This window comes from Cucumis melo, chromosome 3, assembly GCF_025177605.1.
Source record: "Cucumis melo cultivar AY chromosome 3, USDA_Cmelo_AY_1.0, whole genome shotgun sequence".
NCBI lineage: Eukaryota > Viridiplantae > Streptophyta > Magnoliopsida > Cucurbitales > Cucurbitaceae > Cucumis > Cucumis melo.
This window is the reverse complement of record NC_066859.1, coordinates 26,570,281-26,584,648: the sequence shown is the minus strand read 5'-3', so window position 1 is coordinate 26,584,648 and position 14,368 is coordinate 26,570,281. Positions and strand designations below refer to the sequence as shown.

At 27.4% G+C, this 14,368-nt stretch overlaps 1 protein-coding gene across 1 annotated transcript; it reads right to left on the bottom strand.

Annotated features, from left to right (window-relative positions):
- Positions 1 to 3,585: 3,585 nt before the first annotated feature.
- Positions 3,586 to 5,069, bottom strand: LOC103488344 (probable CCR4-associated factor 1 homolog 7). The gene is made up of 2 exons (XM_008447037.3): positions 4,842 to 5,069; positions 3,586 to 4,758 (listed from the first exon to the last, which is right to left on the bottom strand). The coding sequence occupies exon 2, from the start codon at positions 4,610 to 4,612 to the stop codon at positions 3,788 to 3,790; it is 825 nt and encodes a 274-aa protein (XP_008445259.1). The 5' UTR covers positions 4,613 to 4,758; positions 4,842 to 5,069; the 3' UTR covers positions 3,586 to 3,787.
- Positions 5,070 to 14,368: the final 9,299 nt, after the last annotated feature.

Sequence of the window (14,368 nt, the reverse complement as noted above, 5' to 3'; positions counted from 1 at the left end):
CTTCTATGAGTACTTGTACATGTGTGACATAATAATTTGAAATTTTATTATATGCCAATATTTTTGTTTATTTTACTGCATTTAAATGCTTTTTAAATCAAAATATAATTTTTTTCTCTTTTTTTTAAATAGTACAATATTATTTAAAATGAATTTATTTTCTAAAAAATATATTTGGTTTTAAAACTTTCTTGAGATTAATAATTTAGTTCCTAATACATTTAGTATCTAACTTAAAATTTTTCATAAGAACAATGATATTTTTATAGTACTTTACAATGTATACTTTTTATTTTGTAAAAATATTGATTATGTGAGCGTTGGATTATTTGTAAAAAAAATTCATTTAAGCTTTAATATTAACTTCTACACCAAAGACTAAATGTTATCAAATTTAAAGTACACATCATCGTAATCTAATAAATTTTTTGTATGGTTAAGATGATCATAGCTAACTTATATCAAATGTGTATTATTCACTTTAAAGTTATAATTTAAAACTTTCGTCTCACATGCTAAATAAAAAGTAGTATTCTATATATTATTGATTAATTTAACTATATTATAAAAATAATACACTTAATCAGATTCTATGGTTATAAATATTGTTGAATTGGAAACTTTTTTTTTTTTTTTTTTTGGATGATTTGTAAGCTTGTTGAATATTGAAGGGCTTGTTTGAAGGTAACTTAAAAACACTTTTATAATAAAGTAACTATAATGTATTTTGAACTTAATAGATCTTTTGAATTTAATGGACTTTTCAAACAATACATGTTTAAGTTTCTATTTTGTATGTTAGTTATCCTTTTTTTTTTCTTTATTATAAATTTGAAAAGACTTTTTATTTTTTTAGTTTGGGTATTTTTTTCAATGTAGTTTTGTTCTTTAAAATGTTCCAGTTAATTTTGTATGCATTAACATGTTTTTAGATTTTAATATCTTAAAATTGGTAAAAAAAAAAATGTTGGCTACCAGAATATTGGATTTTAAAAAAATACAAGTAAGAGAATTTTTCAAGATTTATATCAGTTTAAGGAGCAATAATTTGAAACTTATGTCCTAAAAAAATACTTTCAGATTTACGAACATAAATTGTGAAAGGAAGGAATTGAAACCATTATAATAACAAAATAAAGAAGTAGAAAGATTATCCAAATAAGAACGAGATGAATAAACAATTAAATTTAGCATTACACTTATATTTGTCATTTTGACTTGACAAATGAAGAATTAAAAAATTCAAGAGTTTGTAGATGGGATATATATACAATAATTAAATTGAACAAAGAAGAATAGTGTGTGAGAAATCAAGGGAAAAAAATAAATAAACGTGTTAAAATTCAAGAAACGATAATAAGAGGAAAAAAAATGAAAAAACGTAAACAAAACACAAATATATGATATTAGTGAGAAATTTTTAAAATAAGAAATGAAATATAATGAAAAACTAAAAAAAATATAAAAGAAAAAAGAGGATAACAAATATCTGGAACATTTTAATTTTTAGATAATCCTTTTTGAAAATTGTTTTAAAATAATGGATTAAAAACAAATAGATTAACTATTCGATTGAACTTTAAAAAAAGGAAAATTAAATACCATGCGAAAAAAGAAAAATAAAGTCGCCCTACTAAAAAGTACTTTATTTGTGTCACAACATTAGAAAACAATACACACATTAAATTTCTTTTTTAAAGAGAAATCGTGAAGGGAACCTACATGCATCCCACATCTTTTCTGATAACAAGTGATTTAGCCAATTTGGGGCCCATGATTTAGACACAATCACTTCCAATCAATGATTACCCTTCCAATAAAATACCAAACCAAATATAAATAATTAATAAATCAAACTTATATTTCTAATCTACATCTTATCAATTAAAATTCATATATAATAATTGTTTCAGCTTCAACTATAAACCTTTTTAATCAATTTAGGCTTCATCCGTTCTTCTAAAAGTATTTATAAATCAAACAAAAATATTTCAAAATCAACGCTAACATACATAGCTCAATCAATGAAGCACTATTGAGCTGCACGAGCATGCCAATCCAACAGAAAATTCCTGGATACAAGTGAATATAATTTGCTGATTTCAGCCGTGAAAGCATTAGAGGAAGAGGAAGACTCCCATCTCAATGGCTTTCTTAAATCTATTATGTGGACATATGATCATAGTCATAGGCATGTGCAACCCATTTCTCTTTCTCTCTCAAACAAAAGATTAGGTACAATTATTTTTTAGAATAGGAAGTCACCCAATGTCATATGTGATAATATGACATAAAATGTGGATCCAACAACAATAACCAAAATCATACCAGATCAGATCCAAATCCTCTTATCTCTTGGGGGGTGGAAAACTCCATTCCAGCTCATGATGGTAGGTAATATGAGATTGACCAATGGATCTTCATGTTTGGCTGCTGTCAAATACCTTCTCCAATTCCAAGTTCCCAACCCTCTTCCTCCTTGGTTACCAGCTTGGTCTTGTCTACAGATACCAAAAGACAGAACAAGTGTGGAAGTGTTATGTGTATATATAATCAGAACTAAGAGTTCTAAGATCACTGTGGCAGAAATTTCTAGTGGTTCCATTCCTACCAGATCAAACGGGTAGGGCAATCGGTTAAAAGTCGAAAAGTTAATATGATTGAGATTTGACAGCTGAAACTAGTATGCATCTTTACTTTAATAAGATGCATATCTCTTCAAATTTGTGGCAAATGCATTGAATCTCATCATCAGATGTGGCTACAAAGTGAGAATTTTAAACTAAAGAGTACACAATACTCACCCGATGTGCAGACGATTGGATCTTGTTTTGCATTGATAACATGGGTCAGCCCTGTTGGTAGTAACAGCTGCAGATCAACCAACTCCCTGAACTGAATCAAAGAAAAGGAAATTTGGCCTACCTGAATTAAAACTGACAGGGGCCGTACATCTCCATGGCTCCTTCTATTCCATTCTGATTTTCAAAATTTTGTGCAGTAATAAAATATGAAAACAAAATGTAACCAAGTTTAGATCATGTTGTAAGACAAGACTCAGTAAAGAGCAGTTTCACATCGAAACTCTTCAATCGGTCCAGCAAATGAGACAATTCCTCAGAAACATACGTACTAACAGAGTATGCAAATATTCTATAGGAAAGGAAGAAAATAAGCGATTTACTACAAAACAACCAAACACATAACAGTTGAAGTATACAGAGGGCCTTGCAGAACCATCAGATACAAACAACTACTTAGAACAAAAAAGTATCCAATATGACAGACAACCAATTTAACTATAAGAATTGAGACAGGCTGATGGCTTTTATCAGATTCCAATCCAATCCAACTAGTGTCAGCATCTATCATAATGGCATCGATGACAACAAAGCTAAAGAGTCACATCATCAGGAGAGGAGAAAACAAATGAAAGACCTGATAATTCACATAACCGGTTGTTAAAGAAATAAGTTATATTGGCAACATTGTGTATCATTTCAAATACCTCTGGGGCCTTACATGATTAACGAATCCAAAGGAATTAGTAACAACGTATAAGTTCACAAAAGAAGTGGAAACTCATTCTAAAAAACGTCAATAAAATTCTTATTGAAACACTAACTGACATAATTTACAAGAAACCACTAAGCTGCAAAAAACAGTCGGAGGTTTCTATTACAGAGCAGGAAAGCTGAAAACAGTTACAATCATCATCAATGCTTTAGCCAAATTGTACAGAAGTAACTAAATGTCTCACACTTCTAAAAACATTTTGTAATTCTCTTCAATTAGTACGCTGTCCATTTTCAACACCAAGGCCATACAAAACACCTGCGTATTTCTGTATAGATCCATTGAAAAAGGTATCCCTTAACTTCCTAAAAGTACAGGCAGTAAGCAGACTATCTGATCCTGCTTGATGACAAACTCCAATCCTCTCAACTTCTAATAATTCAGCAAGCTTGTTCAACCCACCATGGAGACTGTTGCAAAACTTCATCAAATGCTTGATATCATAAACCACTGGAAAATAGACATTGATCAACTCAAAGAAACCCGCCTGATCATTGGGTAAGCCACGGCAAGTCAGCAATTTCAGCAAGTAACCAAAATCGTACCCACTATGAAACGTGACCCAGTTCACATCATCGTTTAACACAACCCCAGAAGACATAAGAAGCTCACCAAAACGATTAACATCGATACCCTCTTCATTGTTCTTCTGAAAATCAATACCACACTGACGAAGAAGCTCAATGGAATCACTAGCAAAAATATCACTACCAATATTGAACTCACGGAAATTGAACTGCCAAATGCAAAACTTATCAGTTCCACAAGTTGGGAGATTCCCATCCTCATCAGAGAAAGTAAGACCCAACTGAATCAACTTCAACATCTCAACATTATCCTTAAGAGTCCGGTAGTTGAAATCATTGATATTCTTGAAAGTACCCAAAGGACGAAGTACAACACCAGGGAACTCGGTATCCATAGCTATGTAATTAAATTTATCAACAATCGCACGGATTAACGCAAACTCCTCTTCCAAATTAGCATTCCAGACTTCCCGGATTTGAATCGAATCACCTTTGGGTAAAATCGACATTCCTCCAAGGTCAACTCGATAAGAGTGAGAAATCGAGAAAGACGTAAAGAAAAGATAGCGAACAGAGATGGGGATCTCAAAAGAAGCAAGCGTGGGCGTGGGAAAACCAACGCCAGAGTAAGGGAAGTAAAGAAGTGGTTCAAGATCTGAAAGAGAAGGGGGGGGTTAAGTAGAACCCTAGAAACGAAGTGATGTAAAAAGAAATAGGAAGTGGGTAAGTAGATCTGACCTTGAAAATGTGAAATTGAAAGGTGGGAAGGGTAGATCTAGATGAAGGGGGTTGTAGAAATGGAGGAGAAGGAGGTCAACGTCGGAGGAGGAGGAAGAGGAGGAGGAGCGGCAGAGAGAAGCAGGGTTTGATATAGAGATAGAGAGAGAGAGAGTTTGCCTAATGCTCACCCTCTCCCTAAAACATTGCTCAACGCCCTGGTAGACGACGGGGAAAGTGATGTTTACACTTTCAAAACCGACGTCGTTTCAATGTGGATCCACATCCCACTACTTATAGCTATACGACGCCGTTTCCCCTCATCTTGCTCTCCAAGTCGCTTTTCTTTCCCATTTTTGTTCAATTTTGGCGTCCCCTCCTTTTTCTTTTTCTTTTTCTTTTTCTTTTTTCTTTTCCTTTTCTTCTATTTTACTCTTTTTCTTTTTCTTTTTTTCTTCCATGGTAAATTTATTTGAAAATATATCTAATACTATACTCAATTCTCCATTGTCTAAAATAATATCCTTCAAATGTTTAAAAATATGTTAAATTTTATATAGAAATTGTAAAGGTTTCTGTAAACAAAAAAAAATCTATTATATCGTTAATTTGTTAGAAGAATTTGTTAATATATGTGTGTTGGCATTCCAAAATTGTATTATTATCTCTAATTGTTCAAGTGACTAGTACCTACGTTTACACATCCTCGTAGTCTCTCGTTCATTTTATCTTTTTCCAATTTATCTCCTTAACATTTTTCTATTTATCCTCCCTCCTTTAGTGTCCTACTCCCAATTCTTTGTTTTTTCGATTTATTCGTTATCTTATCGATATTAATTTTGATGTTTTATCGTTTGAATTTTGTTAAGGGGCTAGAAAAGTATCCTTCCATTTAAATTGATCATTTTAAAAATCGATTTTGTTAACAACATTAATGCAACTTTTTAAAAATTTATAAATATGTTTGAAATAAAGTATTAATTGTGTTTGTTCAGATACCAATGATTAAGGGTACTTCCTTTAATTTTAGAAGTATTGTTCTAAATTTATTTTTTTTAACAATTATTTTAGTTTAGAGAAATTATTGATTTTTTAAAAAGATTTAGACATACTTTTTACCCAGAATAGAAAGTTCTTTTTTTTTTTTTTTTTTTTTTTGTGTGTGTGTTCCCATCCTTTTTTATTTTCTTTTACTCACTACAACAATATATAATATAAATATATAATATCGCATTTGCATTTTGTCTTTCATTTTCTTTTTTCCATATTTTCCTGATGGGTTAGCTCAATGAAAATGTGTACAGCATTTTTCCTTTTCCATGTATTGTATTTACAAGTGATGGTTGAATCATTCAAAGTTGAACGATCTCTATTTCTTATACTACATGTCTTTTCAACATGCTCTCACGTGTGCTATTCTTTTTTTCTTTTTTTGATAATTTCAACGTTACACGTGTATTCAAACTTCACATTTTTTTACGTTTATCGTCATCCATATTAAAATTGAAATTGAAATATATGTTCGAATTCAATAAATGCTCGATTTCTTTTTGTAGGTGAAACAACCGTGAGGGTGCTCATGGTACCATATAAGTTGAATTTAGATGTTCATTTTCAAATGATAAGCGTACGTGTTAGATCTAAATTCGAGTGTTTTTTCATTTTACTCCTCATTTTAAAATACTTTTTTTACTTGGATTTTTTACGTTTTAATAATATTATTTATTGTTTATTTTCTAGTCAATTAAAAAGAATTACATGATTGTTTTTCTCTGTATTTTAGGAAAATTTTGTAAAAAAGATAGCTCTATTTAAATGATTTTAAAATAAATTATATTAAGTAAGTACATTTATAAAACACTAATAAATCATACTTACAAAATTTCTAGATTTAAGTTTATATGGTTATAAATAATTTGAAGTTCTAATTGTTATTCAATTCAACGACGTATATTACTAGTTGAGGATAAAGATAGATTACTACAATGTAGTTGAAATTTTTTGAAAACTCCGAGCTTGTTTAAGATTATATATCTCTATTGACTTCTTAATTTGATAATAAAAATGTAAAATAATCCGTTGTTGTGATTATTTTTATTTTCTCTAAACTTCAAAATTACAAGTTTAATGTTCATTTGATTTGCCATATATTCAAATGTTACGTTTGCAAATTTTGAGTAATGTTTAAAAGTTTTGAGTATAGATTTTATAAATAGAGTTGAAAATTTAAATATGTATGTATATATATATATATAGATAATAATAAATAAACAAGTATATATATAATTATCATAATAACTTTTATTAAGAAAAACGCACTTGACTGAGTACATGCAAAACAAAGAAAAAAAATGCAGGTAAAAATGTAAATCTTCAAATCAAGATGCTAATTAGAACACAATACCAAAAGTGTAACATTGAAATCCTAAAAAACAAAAAAAAATTAAAAATTAATCTCAAGTGATAATTTCTATATAATTTTATTTTTCTAAAAAGCCCTCGTTTTGCATCTTTGTGACATGACAACTCTTTTTTTTCGATAGAATTAGAAGCTTTAACTCTTTTAAAGAGTCTTTGACATCCAAATTTTGTTGAGTCGAATGAATGAAGAAAAAAACCTCATAAGTTTCGATTCACTCGTAATCGAAAATGTTTATTAATTTGTTATAATTTCTCACATTTGCATTAACTTACGTTTCTTACCTCGTTATATGCATTAACCCCTCCTATGACTCTTTAATTTAATAATTATAAGTCAACCCAAAACAACAACAACAAAAAAATGTAATTTAAAATTTTAGATGAGTCGCTATTGACGTTAATTATTAATGCTATAGTCGACGATGTTAGTTTGCCGAAGAAAATGAAAGGCACGGCAGAACACATGTGAGCCTTTTCTTCTTTTTCTCTTTTCTTTACTCCTTTTTATTTTTCTCCTTCTAAATTGACATATCATACCAATGTATTATTTATTTCTCATTTTCCACAAAGTTGACACCTCATATACCAATCCAAAAAATATATATTAACTATAATCTCTCTCATTTAAAATCATATGATATTAATTTGGTGGGTCAATCTCCCACATCTTATTCTAATTCACAAATCAAATATTACTCAAACATCCAACCTAGTTTTTTGCTCTCTTTTCTTTTTCCGATACCACATAGTCCCAATCAACTAACTTCACATACCTTATTTAGTTCAGCCCTACACTCACTATGTTATATATTTTGGTCTTAGTTGAAGTTATCAATTTTTTTCAAACCATATTTAGATTGTTTTCATACTTGTACGATAAATATTAATAATAATAACATGTGGTCCGTATTTGATCAAGAGAATTAGTATCGTATTGCACGATTGTACGATAATCTTTAATCATTTTTAACCGTGAAAGAAATTGAGAGGGGTAATGATGAACATTTATGTAAGGATTATTCATTTTGTATGCAATAGTTTTAACAATTTTGTTCTCACGTGTATTAATCATCACTTGTCAACGTCAATATTCTTGTTCTTATTTAGGTGTAATTTTATTATAAAAGTTTGGTAATTCAAATCATTTGGTTCAATTATGGAATAGAACTGCTCATGAGGTAGCTACTTGAGATTTATTTCTCTCACTTTGCCATAAATTTACATATTTTAATTTATTAAGTTTTGTTGAGTTTTAAGAGCTTACTCACAAGTGTTGTTTTTTTAAATCTTCTTTTAATAATTAATATAGAACCCAATTTATTGATGATTTAAATTGTTGTTTTGATTTTTTACGGTGAATAAGAAATTCAATAGTTTATATTAAGCTTGTGTGTTCGTGCATTTAAAATTTAATATCCTACAAACTTTTTTGACATCAAAATATTTTGGAGGTTAAAGAAGTCGTCTTACAAGACTGGCACATAAACGACGTAGACACTCACATACATCAATAAAAGAAAAAACAGTAATTCAGAGGTGTACCTTATATTATAAAAGATATAAATATTGATATGACAATATTTATTTCATACAATAATTACGGAGTAAATAGTTGAACACTTGTTATATTGGGACTTGATGCTTCAATAAATTGGTTGCTTTTGTGAATGGAATTAGAATCATATGAATTATAGACAATTAATTTCTTAAATTGTATTTGCATTACTTTGTTAAATTAATATATATATATAACCTTCTAAAGTTGGCACGTGCCTATAAAAATTGTTATTTTGATGAATAGTCTTTCATTTTTTGTCTTTAAAATTGTTAGTGTCTACACATTATCAACTTTGAGGTATTTAAATCCAATGTCTTTCAAAATTATGATTTCATGATATAATAGCTTAAATATAATTAAGTTTTCTTCGTAATAATAGTAATTAGTACACAACACTATCATCTAAAACCAATCCAAATTGAAGTTATTATCATGTAATTCATCATCAAATGCACACTAATGACCGTCATCAAGTTGTTGGGTGATTAGTGTCACAATTGTAATCTTTCAAATACGATTATGTGGCACTTGTTCTGTTCGGTCAACAAGTCAATCGTTCAAAATTCGAAATCTACAAACAAATTATTTTCAGTCGTTCACGTTATTGAGAAAATTGTTTTATAAAATGCAAGAGAGAAAACGAATCATTGAAAACATCATAAATGAAAACATTGAATATTGTCAATTGCAAATAAAAAAATTGGTTTGCAAAAAGTGCGACAAAGCTTAGGGAGAGATTCACAACTACTATGTCTCCCCTTATAGTACATATTGAGATTTTTGGCCTTGACAGACTTGTATATGAAAATGCCGAAATGTAACACTCTAGCTCGGCGACACGAAAATGAAAGCAATAGACTATACCACTTACATGACATCAAGACAGAGCGATTTAGGGATATTTAGGTATACGACCATAGGTAAGCGCCTTTGACAAATATGCCCGTGATAATTAACAACAATTTTTAAGATGCTAGGGTTGTATTTATATTTGAAAACTGCTGTTTCTATAATTAAGGAATGAAAATACACCAATGTAATTAAAGAGTTTAAGCTGAATGAATTGGGCGGTGAAATATCATTTTTCATTGGGCCGGACTCCTCGAAACAAACCCTCCCATGATGATGAAGAAAACTCAGCCCAGGCCCAATCATTCTATCTGGATAATGGCTTGCATTTATTTATCTTTTACTTTTTGGACATTTTAATTTCTAAGACATGTTTCGAATTGATATTCAACCCAAATTTCTGTTTTATATTTTCAGATCTATTAATTTTAGTGTTTAGTTGGATATATACTTCTTCTTTTTCTTAAAACTGTTTATGAATTCAAATATTTCGAAAATGATTTCTTTCTCTTTAATTTTTTAGAGTATTCATATTATGAATTCAAGGATTTAAAATGTAAAAAATATATTAACAAAGATACAAACAGTGACAAATATTCTATTTTAAGTTATAAACTCAATTGTTTTGTTCAATTAAATTATGTAACGCATAAATATATAACAAAATAATATTTAAAAAAAAACCATTCGAACCATAAAATAATTATTGATAATATATATTGTAGCAAGTAATTATAATTAGTTTTGTTGTTTATAAAATATATTTTCGACGACAAATTTAATTAAGTTTTATTTTTACTTCTAACTCTTTACGTCATGAGAATAGCTCAAAAAATTATACACGATACGTTAGCTTACAACAACTCGAACTAACTCAACTTTATTATTAAATTGAAAAATGAATTGTTATTTATTATCCAACAACACCTAAAAATATTTTTAAAAATACATCTGAAACTAATTTTCTAGAATTTTGAAAATAAGATTTTATAATATAAACAGAAATCGAGTTGTCTTTCTTAGTTCAATATACGAAAAAAATTCAATAATTTTTTTCAATATTAACATTTATTTATTTTTAGAACAAAATTTTAAAATAAATGACATGAGTAATATTAATTTTATTATCTAAATAATTGAATTCAATCTTAAAAAGAAAAGGTTTCAATTCAATCCAATTCAACCTGTGCATATCTTTTTTACTGTTTTTTAAGATACGATAGAGATGTCGATTAACCTTCGCTATCAACGTAACAACACCAATATAAAATTTATATAGATATTTTGACGAAAGTTTAGGAAATTGTTAAATATTAAAACATCTAATATATAAATATACATATATGTATCTATATTGTAACTTTTTAGTGACGAAGACAAAAAGTTTAATTCTCATTTCAATTTAGTCAACGGAGATAAAATTTTGCCTCTCCCTTTTTCGTCTAATCAAAGATTTTCAATTTTGTACCGAATTAGTTGATTGTGGATAAAACAAAATGCTATATTGAAGGAATGGGAGGAAATGGATTAAAATGGGAAAATAGATATTTGGAAATGGGTTACAGGACATTTTTCCAAAACCATCGTCATATTTGCCAACTGTTAAACTCAAACAATACAATTTTAATTATTCACTCCCTCTTTTATATATATATATATATATATTTATTCAATTAAATATATTCTCTCTCTTCTATTATTTTGGTATCATTAAAAAAAAGGAACAAAAAAATAATATAATGTTTGGGGATTAATTTAGAGCACGGACATCCATTAAGTTTGTAATCAATGTGAAGACAATGTCGCATGGGAATTATTTCTTTCTTTCTTCTAGTACAACTTCTTTTTTTTTTTCTTTTTTTTTCCTTTTGAGATATTATTGAATATATTTCACGTGCAATATATATATATAGACACACATGTATGTATATATGTATATATATTTAATGTAATTTATTGTTCTATTATTGTTATTTTTGCAATTCCATGCATTTGCAATTTTATCTCAACATGAATAATTGAGTGCTCGGCTTAACCTAAATTAGTGCAATTCGAAATTGGAGTTTTGATCAATAAATTCTCTCGATTGTTGAACTTTTTGTTTTTTAAATAAATTATATCATTAAATTTAATTTGGACGTTTCTTATGTTTAGTTAGTATCGTAATCAGTAGAATGTCAGTATAATGTGAGCATATTTGATTTAAACACAAACATTTGGCTACAAATTTAAAAGATTACATTTTTTTATTCTCAAATATTGTTGAACTTATAAAAGAAAATAGTTGTTAATCTTGATTCAAAATTAACTTTTATAGTAAGAATATTGTAGTCAGGAATCAAACGTTGGAATAATCAAAGACATGTTTGGACTCAACATACTTGAATTTACAATCACACCCTGTCAATGTTTATATTTATAAAACATGAAATTGAAATTATATCTTTTTCAATAATCTGCTTTTTCTTTTTCTTTTTCTGTTATTTATGTGCCTTGAAAATTATAACTTTTTTTTCTTTGGATTATGGGATTATGTTTACTTTGTTAATTACATCAATGCTAAAGTCTAATATTTTGAGTTGGATTGGCATTCAGATGGTACTCTGCAATTTAAATAGTCCACTTTATTTTCTAACTTATTTTTGAAGCCAAAACAATTATTTAAGTATTCAACAACAAGAAGAGTAAACATTCCTATTTTATTGTTGTTTTGATTGAATTTTTGGTTTATAAATCATATAGTAATATATACACAAACACATGAAACCCTTTAGAGCGAGTTGAAGATTCTCAAACAAAACAAAAAAGTCCATAGTAGATAACTTATAATACTCATATATGTATTGAAATAATAAAAAACGTTACATTACATGCATTAGACAAATAAAAATTGACAGTAGCTACTAAGGTCAACTCAGATTCGTAATAAATAAATGTATGAACTGAAAGAGGCATTAATAATAAATATTATGGATGAATTTTAGCTCCTCTATTAAATCAATTCAACAAAAGCCAATGGGTAACATGGGACTCTTTTGCTTTTGCAAAAGTACTTTTTTTTTTTTAAATAAAAAAACTTTCTTTTTAATTATTATCGATAAAATAATCAGTTATATATACCTTAAAATTACCTTAGATCCGAGATAAAATTAAGTAAGACTATAATAATCACTTAAAGTTAGATATAATAAATACTATTTAAAAATTCTATTGTTTTTACTATTTAATATTTATCGTTTTTTATATTTACGATGATATTTTCTATTTATTTCTTAAACTAAAATAATATATGCATAAACACAAACTATTACGATCTAAACTAATATAATCACGTTTCAAATACAAATTATTATAATTTAATATTTTATTTTAAAATGTCATATTATGTAGTGAAGTTATTTATAAATATAATTAAATAAATTAAAATATTTAGTTTTTTTAAGACAAATTATTTATAAAATATACTAACTTCAGACCCACTTATTTTAAGACACTGACCTACCAACTTCGGATTCTTCTAAAACTATATATTTAAAGTCAATACATACATTTTAATTAATTTTTAATTCGTACCCTTTAAAATTAAGTTTTGTTTCATATATTTGTTCTTTTTTCAACTCCCAATTTAATGGAACGTCGAAGTAACTTTAAAATAGTTTATTTTATTCCATGTTGAAAAGTATTTTTAATCATTCAAGTTTAGTACAGTGAAAAATGCATTTGAAAATAAAAAATACTTGGGTTTCAAAACTAAATAAACAAAATAAAAATTTTAGAGGGAAAAATATAAAGGTCAAAATTATATTCTTGATCGATAAACTTTGCATCTTGTTCTGTTTTTATTTTTTAAATTTAAAAAATATCTGTTTTGGTCTTCAAACTTTTTTTTAAAAAAACTTAACTTAGTCTTTGTTGTTAGAATTCTATTAACTTTTGAATAGAACAATGACATGGACATATATATTTGAATGATTAGGATATAAATTCATCGTATTAATTAAATTGATAAATAAACTAATAAATTTTACTAATTTATTATTTAAATATTTGATGCCAACTTATATAATTAATACACTCTAATCGAATAAACTCAGATTAAAAATTGTTTTGTTATCTTTTTTTCAAAACTTAAATCTCTCACATTTACCTGTAACCTTTCTCTATTTATCTTTTTAAAATTAAAATATATCTTGAAGCAAACCAGAAGGACAACATTGATTATAATAATAAAAAGAACTAATACATTGATGTTTAATTAGCATAAGTAACAAAATAAAATAAAATAATGAAAATAAAACAAGCACAACCCTCCTTTAAAACAAACACTATGAAATTGTAAATAAATATTTTTACGACGAATCATAAAAAAAAATGATGAATCTTAACAAAAAAAAATTATTGTGAGAAAAGGAAAAGAAAAAAGCCTTAATAAAATCACAAATTATTTCAAATTTGAGGTAATAAAAACTGATGTTGATAAATTGTATAAAGAATACGAGTTGAGAAAGTGGAGTCGATTGATAATGCACAAAAATAGCAATGATCAAAATGCAAAAGACAGCGACTTTTTTTTAGTTATTTGATAAATCATTAATTTACCGGAGAACATTTAACTAAAAATTAAAACTCCATATTACTAAAATTAATTATCTTATTTGTTATTGTAATCATTCGAGCATAAAAATCAAATATGTATTTTTTTTTAAGATTAAAGATTAAA